This window comes from Rhincodon typus, chromosome 34 (genome assembly GCF_021869965.1).
Source record: "Rhincodon typus isolate 14 chromosome 34, sRhiTyp1.1, whole genome shotgun sequence".
In the NCBI taxonomy this organism is placed as follows: domain Eukaryota; kingdom Metazoa; phylum Chordata; class Chondrichthyes; order Orectolobiformes; family Rhincodontidae; genus Rhincodon; species Rhincodon typus.
In genome coordinates this window covers 12843501-12852260 of record NC_063365.1, presented here as the reverse complement: position 1 = coordinate 12852260, position 8760 = coordinate 12843501, and the positions used below count along the sequence as shown (strand labels likewise).

Sequence of the window (8760 nt, the reverse complement as noted above, 5' to 3'; positions counted from 1 at the left end):
GAAACGTTAACTCTGATTTTTTTTTCTTCACAGATGCTGCCAGACCTGCTGAGCTTTTCCAGCAACTTCTGTTTTTGTTCCTGATATATAGCATCCGCAGTTCTTTTGAATTTTTTATGCTGAACTATAGAGTCTATTTTAGATGTGCCGACCCATTACCCAGGTATTGACTTTGTTAAGAGCCAACTTCTGCTATCTGCTTAAACACAGTGCTCTTCACTGGGTCAGTGTGTCTGTAGGAACCCTTTTAGTCAAGAATCATGTGCAATTAACCTCCAGACCTGGCCTTGCAAACAACAGTCATTTAGTTCCTGTTAACACAAACTGTTTGACAAAGTCCAGCTTGCATTCCCAGTTCATCGTTCCAAACCAAAATTGATAAAAGGATAAAAGTGAAAAATGAAGGTTCTAACAAAATGCAAAGTCTTTATTATCCAAATCGAACCAAAATTCCTGCCACTTTTCCGACTGCTTTTCATCTTTGCCAACTACACTGTTTCATGTGAAAATAAATACATTTTACCAATGTACAGCATTTCATGATGCAGTCTAGAACTTGGCTAATTAAGAACAATATTGCATTTACATGGGACATTTTGTGTCACTAAGTCCATTTTGAATTGTCTTACAGTCCGCGAAGTACTTCTGAACTGTATTCGCTGACCAGAAGCAAGGAAATGTGGAGTTTAAATTTAGGCTTGTACTGCTGGTTCCAATGCTTGTATGACTGTATTGTTCTTTATAATAGGTACTTATAAATTAGATTATGAACTTTTGTTGTTTAATTTTCAGGAGCACTAGTGGGACCTCACTCTGGTTCCCCATCAATTGGACATTCATACATATTTTGTGTTTAAACAGGACAGCAAAGTTACCAAGGTGTAATATACAATAGAAGGAACGCTGTCTCTTTAACCAGAGATTAATGGATTAAGAAATGGAGCAAAGAATGAAAACATGTCGGAATTAGAATGTGTGAATTCATGGAATCAAATCAAGTTCAGAAGGAGGGACCAGTTGAACCGAGAGGGGAGAGAAAGCAAAGGAAAATTGAGATAACAATCAAATGCAAAATTTCTCAACTTTAAATCTCCCTAAATAATTCACAACCTGAAAAAAGAGACCCTATGCTTATATTTCTACAGTGAAAGAGATTTACACCACAGGAAAAGGCCCTTTGGCCCATTGAGATTACATTGGTCAAAACAACTACCTAACTGTTCTCATCCCACTTCCCAGCATTTGGCCCATAGCCTTAATGTCATGGCATCCTGAGGAAGTGGTGGATGTAGGTAAATTACGTTTAAAGATATTTGGATAGTTACATGAATAGGAAAGGTTTGGAGGGATATGGGCCAGGAGCAGGCAGGTGGGACTAGTTTAGTTTAGGATTATGTTTGGCATGGACTGGTTGGACTGAAGCGTCTGTTTCCATGCTGTATGACTCTATGACTCTATCACAAGCGCACTGTTAAACAGTTCTTAAATCTTATGAGGATTTCTGCCCCTTACCATTCTTACAAGCAGTGAGTTCCAGATTCGAGTCACCCTCTTGGCATTTGAAAAAAAAAAATTCTTCTCATCTCCTCTAAACATGGTGGCACAGTGGTTAGCACTGTAGCCTCACAGTACCAGGGACCCGAGTTCAATTCCAGCCTTGGGCGATTGGCTGTGTGGAGTTTGCACATTCTCCCTGTGTCTGCGCGGGTTTCCTCCCACAGCCTAAAGATGTGCAGGTTAGGTGGATTGGCCATGCTAAATTGCCCATAGAGTCTAGGGTGGAATATGCAGGGATCGGGTAGGGGGTGGGATGCTTTTTGGAGGGTCAGTGTAGACTCGATGGGCCAAATGGCCTGCTTTCACACTGTAGGGATTCTGTGATCTCAACCTCCTGCCCTGGTCATTGATCCCTGCACCAAAGGGAAAGGTTCCTTCCGAACTAACCTGTCTAGTTTTGATATTTACTAATCAACCTGTTCAGAGTTGTGTAATAATATCTCTGAAACAGAGAGTTTAATCCAGGCCTCTTAGCTTAGGGATAGGGACACTACTGCTGTTCTGCATAATTTTATACATCTCAATTATGTCTTTTCTCAGTTTCCTTCTTCAGTGAATGATAATTTGGCAGTCAGTAACAATTTTCACTTTAAAAAGGCACTTGTGATGGGGAGGCAATGGTCTAGTGGTATTATCGCTGGACTGTTAATTCAAAGACCCAGACACATTCTGGGCACCTGGGTTGGAATCCTGCCATGGCAGATGGTGGAATTAAGAATCTAATGAGGACTGTGAATCCATTGGCGCTTGCTGGGAAAAACCCATCTGGTTCACTAATGTCCATTAGGAAAGGAAACTGCCATCCTTACTTGGTCTGGCCAATATGTGACTCTAGACCCACAGCAATATAGTTGACTCTTAACTGCCTTTTGGGCAATTAGGGATGGGCAATAAATGCTGTCTAGCCAGCAACACCCCTTATCCCGAGAATGAATAAAGGAAAAAAAATCATTAGATTGTCCTTCGTGATGAATAGGTCGTTAACATTAAATTGCAGCAATGTCACAACTCACAGTTAATTTGAGATTGAGATTCTGTTTTTGCAGAGTTAATATAGAAGTGTTGCAGGGGAGGCAATAGCTTAGTGGTATTACCACTGAACTGTTAATTCAGAGATCCAGGTAATATTCTGGGTATCCGGGTTCAAATTTGCACCGCAGCAGATGGTGGAATTTGAATTCAATAAATAAATCTAGGATTAAGGGTCTAATGATGACTATGAATCCATTATCAATTGTCGAAAAAACCTGTCCAGTTCATTCATGTCCTTTCGGCTCAGTCTTGGTTCAAACCTTATCTGATCTGGCCTGCATGTGATTCCAGACCCACAGCAATGAGATTGACTCTTAATTGGCCTCTGGGCAATTAGGAATGAACAATAAACGCTGGCCTAGCCAGCACTGTCCACATTTCCGTGAATGAATAAAAGAATCACCAAACAAAACTGTGATGGTTCAGAATTTCATGAGCTAATTCATGACCTCATTGCAAATTACTGGCCAATTTGTGCATCAAAAATAGCATGTGTTGTTCACTTTTTGTTTTGCAAAATATGGCCCCCTGATATCTCCAAGCCATGCATTGATCCACATGAGAAAGCAGTCATTTGGTGTTTTACAATGCTATCCGGTAGTTGGCAAACTAATGCAATCTGGGATGATTCACCCGTCAATGATTTATTTCCTCTTTTTCTCCCTGGCCCATTTCCTCTTTTTGTGGTTACTGTCTCACCTTGTGCAGTGGCTTAAGCTGAGTCTCTTCATGGGAAATCCATTCCTCTAATTCTCAAAATTATACAGAACATTTTGAGAAATGCTGCCATCATGTGTTCATTGGTAATTTTGACAGTTTTTGTAGCAAATGGAGCTTTAACACAACATTATTTGAAGTCCATTTATGCTTAATTAAGGATGACTACAAAAAAAAAATTCTTTGTTTAAGTACGATATTTCTGAAGGCAACATTTAGGTACGAGTGAAGGGCAGTGACATGGGTTGGGGCTACGTAGAAAAAACTAACTGAAATGCACTGCTTCACTGGTCTACTTCAATTTGTCTGAAGGGCTCAAAAATTAGTAGAATCTATGACTGGAAGTTAATGTAGCATATATAGTTTGGGATTGATGAATAAGTGCAAAGGTTTCTACATTTAATTGTTTGTTTTAGCCAGCTCCGACGGGATGGAGATGGCTTACCTTTGCTGACAAACCTTTAATCAAGGTGATTGAAGGGAGGAATTACAATTGAGTTCAGTTGTCTGAAAAATTGGCCTTGTTCATTTACATAATGTTTTCTACTCCAATTTCAGGGTTTGTACTCTCTTGCTTCCAGTCAGCCAGATTAGAAGACACCAGTGTATACAACAAGTGCAGATTAATATTTTCTAACAGGCTTATTTCCAGTTTCTATTTGTGTGCGCAAACTTGATAGCTTTGGTGTGTAAAGTATGAAATAGGAAACGTCTTTAAACTGAAAAATCACTTAATGCTCACAATATTTGGGCATGACTGTCCAACATGGAAAGTATATTACTTAAGGTTTAGTAGTGGTTTAAATGGATCTTAAATGTTCTGTTTAGCAGGTGGGTTTTCAACTATAAAGATGTGATTTTTCATTTGATCTTTTTGATTTCTGCGCAATTAATTATTGGCATTGTTGGATGATAGGTCATTACCTAAAGTTGGCTACGTTGTGAAATGACATTACAGGAATATTTTAACATTTTATTTTTACAATATTTTATTTTATTGTGCCAAAGCCCCTTTTTTGTGTTTGATTTTGTTTTGCAAATTCAGTCCATTGATTTTTAATCGCCAAAGGGCGTAGATTATAAGACAAACATTATTAGCCAATCTCTTCACTATCGCTCTAGAAGTTATTTTCTATTGTTCCAATGAAAAGACTTTCAATTGAATTGTCATTATATAATTTGTAAGCATTTTATTTTTTAAAATATTGCATGGATCAACTTTGTGATTACGAATTCTACTTTATTACCAGGCTGAGTCTCCTTCGTTATAACAATAACCTTACAAAAATGAAGACAACAATGTTTTCCAGTTCTCAACAGTTGAAGGCCAAGTTGGATTTCTTTCAGTCAAGCATTAAACTTGATCTGGAAAAATACAGCGAACAAATGGCATATGGAATATGTAAGTGGTTAATTTTTTAATTCACTTCTCTGAAAATATAGTGATCCAGTAATCTTATCTGTTCATGGTGTTACCTCGCAATCCTATCGGCTGTAGTTAATTGTGTGACTGAATGGATTGTTCTTTATTATATTGATGGGACTGCACATTCCTGAATTTGTACAAACTATATCTATTCACCTACTATTTCGTGTGAACGCTGTAGAAAGACTCACAATATCCTCATCTGTCAGTGATCCATGGTGACCATGTAACTACAAACAAGGAATAACATTACAAAATTGTTTAATGGAGCAACTGATTTTTCTCAATAGGTTGTAAGAGCCTTGTAAACAACTGCAATTTGTTGAGTAGAGTTGAATTGTCACCTCATTTATCTTGTCGATAAGCCCCATAAAATGCTCTTTGACCTATTTATACTGATCTACTGACCACCCAAATTCCGTTTGTGGGCGTACATTTGCTGATGTAGTTGATGTTCCCCTCTCCTCCTACTCAAAACTGCTCTCCTCCCTTTTCTCTTCAACAAAACAATATTGATCCTCTGTCCTTTAAGATGTGGTCTCGTCTCCAGCTGGACTTTTCTCCTCAAAATCTTTGAAAGTGAAAGCTATACCTCTTTTACAAACAACTGCATATTCCAATTTCTCAATGCAGGAATTTGCTTCTGACACATAACCAAATCCCTAATAAGAACCACAGTTGACACAGTGGCAATTACTCGATTGCAATATTCCTTATCATCCATCTCCACGTGTGCAGCCTTTGACTATCATCCCTGACTTAATGTCTTTCTCTCGTAAATTGGAAGCTGAAGTGTGCATGCCTGGCTTAGTTATGGAATCATTAAAATCCCTACAGTATGGAAGCAGGCCATTTGGCCTATTGAATCACACTGGCTCTCTGAAAATCATCACCCAGAGCCACCACCCCTACCCTACCCCTGTATCCCTGCATTTCCCATCGCCAAATCACCTAAACTGCATATCTTTTGGACTGTGGGAGGAAACTGAAGTGCCTGGACCAAACCCATGGAGACACAAGGAGAAAGTTGCCTGAGGATGGAATCAAGCCAAGGTTCCTGGCACTATGAGGCAGCAGTGCTAACCACTGAGCCCCCATGCTGCCCTTCCACTGACTTATCCATTTTAGCTAGAGTATTACCAGCAATGACTTCCCTTCCTACCTTCATACCATTTAATCTGAGGTGGCATGTGAACTTTTCTTTGGCCTTCTGGTATTCCTTAGTTATAAGCTGGCTTTTGACATTATTCATAGACTTGGCATAAACTTGAAACAGCTTTAAAATGCTTTCCTACATTTAAGACATTTATATAAAGGAAAAGGAGAAAGAAGAAAGTATATTATTCTTGACATTAGCTTTGAGTTTGGCTGGAGTAGTGCCAAGACCAAAGACATAGGTGTCATTATGGGTCTAGGAGGTAATGTAGAAGTGGAGGGATGCCAGCAGCTGAGGGCAATACTTTGAGATCAGAGGTGTTCAGTGAAATCTGTGTTTCACTTTCCATCATTAGCAGAGATCAAATTGCAAGAAACAAATACAGTATTGTAGAATCCTGGAAAAAGCATAGAAATTGTCTCAGCAGAATTTTTTTTAGACCATGAATAAAGCAGTGATAGGAAGTTAATGACCAGGTGTTGCTCTTCTGTGCTTGTATTGGGAAAATGATAGTTGGAAGATGAAGTGATAGAGTCCTTCTGGAATATGTAGAGGAGCAGCCAAGATGTGTTTGATGTTGATGTTGTCTTGTATATGATATCAATGTTGGAAGATGGTTTTGCAAAAATAAAGGTGATTGGAATGGAAAATTAGGGGAAGCAATCACTGAGCATCTGTGAAAGGCTGAATTAGAACAGAGCAAATGACCATTCTGGTAAGGAGCCTTGTCAGCTTCTGTGGATGTACAAACTTGAGTTCAGAACCAAAATAACATTTTTGGGAGCTTCAGGCAAAAGTGGAATTATCATTGTGGGTAAAATCGGAGCTGCAGGACAAAACGAATTAAGTTTTTGCAAGAAGTTTGTTGGTACATGGCCTACCTGCAGAAGTGTGGTCAGAGTATCTAGGAATGGACAGGAAGATTCAGACCAAGGGAAGACAAGGCGAGAGTGGAACTTCGAGGACATTTGTCAGATTTTTCCATTTGTGAATAGCAGAAAGTGGCACAGTTAAGTTACTGATGTACTGGAAAAAGAAGTGAATGAGGGAATCTGAATAGGACCATAAATATGACTGGTGAAATTTTTTTTTCTATTCATTTCGTGGGATGTGGGCATCACTGGCTGGCCAGCATTTCTTGCCCATCCCTAGTTGCCCTTGAGAAGGTGGTGGTGAGCTGCCTTCTTGAACCGCTGCATTCCTCCTGCTGTGGGTTGACGCACAATGTTATTAGGGAGAGAATTCCAGGATTTTGACCCAATTAATTAGATATTTTGGTAATTAGGACCAAATAAACAGATGTTGTTGAAGTGGCAGAGGACATTGGAAGAGTTGCATATGTAGCTGAGAGGAGACTGGATAAAGGGAGACTATGTAGAGTCGAGATGAGAAGAAATATCCCCGTTCTGAACAATGTGAAAATCTAGCATGTTAAAGCAAAAGATAAGGCTGCAGTACTTCCATTCAGCTTCATCCAGAAGTGTCAAGTAGATATTCTGTCTCTGTATCCTTCTGAGGTCTCCATCATCAAAAATGCCAGTCTTCAATCAATTTGATTTACTCATGGCATCAAGACATAGCTGAAAGCACTGAATGCTGAATTCTGGCAATAATACTTTCAGGGCTTTCCATGTATCAAATCTACAGATACAACTTGGGCATCTACTTGAGTATGGAAAATTGCCAGGTCTATGTTCTGTACAAACTAAGCAAGACAATTCAGAACTGGCCAGTTACCATACCACGCTATCAGTCCAGTCTCCTTTACCATCAGCAAATGATGTAAGGAGACATCAGCAGCACCATTCTGTCTGAGCTGGGTGGCTGCATGTGATAATCCACACAGGCTGTTGGCATTGGCATACTGATTGCAGCAGCAACTTAAGGTTCCTTGGAGATCCACACAGCTGTTTGAGAACTAGAGGGAATGCTTGGGAATAGCCCTAGCGAGTGGCACCTGTGAAGGAATACCTGCCTACTAATGCGCACTTTGGGTTATACCATGGCCCCTGACTTCCTTACAGCCTTGGTCCAAACATTAGCAAAAGAACTGAACCCTAGAGAGAAGGAGAGAGTGACTGCCCTTGACAATAAGTTAGTATTTGACCGAGTCTGGCATCAAGAAGTCTGTACAAAACTCTCGTCAATAGTTCCAACTGACCAGAAACTAGGCACTATCATTGATCAGTACTGGACTAGCCATATTAATAATGTGGCTTCAATAGCACATTAGAGGCTTAGAATTCCATGGCAAATAACTTCCGAAGCCTGCCACCATCTATGACGCTCAAGTCAGGAGTTGGAAGACTCCCCACTTGCCTAGATGAGTGCAGCTATCAAAAAGCTTGACACCATCCAGGACAAAGCAGCCAGTTTGATTTGTATCACATCCACCACTAATGTTCATTCCCTTCACCACCACTGCACAGTGGCAACAATGTGTACCACTGTAATCTGCTGTAGTAACTCACCAGGCTCCATAGACACCACTTTCCAAATTTGTAAGCTCTATCACTGACAAGGACACGGCAAGCTGATATCTGGGAACATCACTACTTACTCAATCCACTCACCATGCTCACTTGGAAATGTAGGTATGTAGACTTGGAATGTATGTCACCATAGTCTTACCAGATTGTAGGGTTGCTGTTTCAGTGCTGAGAGAGACAACTGGCAGTGATTTAACCTGAGGGCTACCATACCTCAGGCGAGGGCAGAGAGGTTGAGAAGGAGACTCCTTCATGGTAACCTCAGCTGGTGTGGGGATTGAACTCGCGCTTTTGGCATCACGCTGCTTCGCAAACCAACCGTCCAGCCAACTGACCTAAACCGACCTCCATGACTTGGAAATATATCGCCATTCCTTCAATGT

The 8760-nt window shown here is 40.2% G+C and overlaps 1 protein-coding gene across 1 annotated transcript in view; it reads left to right on the top strand.

Annotated features, from left to right (window-relative positions):
- chuk (component of inhibitor of nuclear factor kappa B kinase complex) overlaps window positions 1–4743 on the top strand; it is a 30361-nt gene extending 25618 nt beyond the window's left edge. Inside the window, exon 11 of the mRNA XM_048616308.1 lies at window positions 4557–4743. Coding sequence (XP_048472265.1) covers window positions 4557–4728 — 172 coding nt within the window. The 3' untranslated portion in view covers window positions 4729–4743. The remainder of the gene's footprint in view (window positions 1–4556) is intronic.
- Window positions 4744–8760: the final 4017 nt, after the last annotated feature.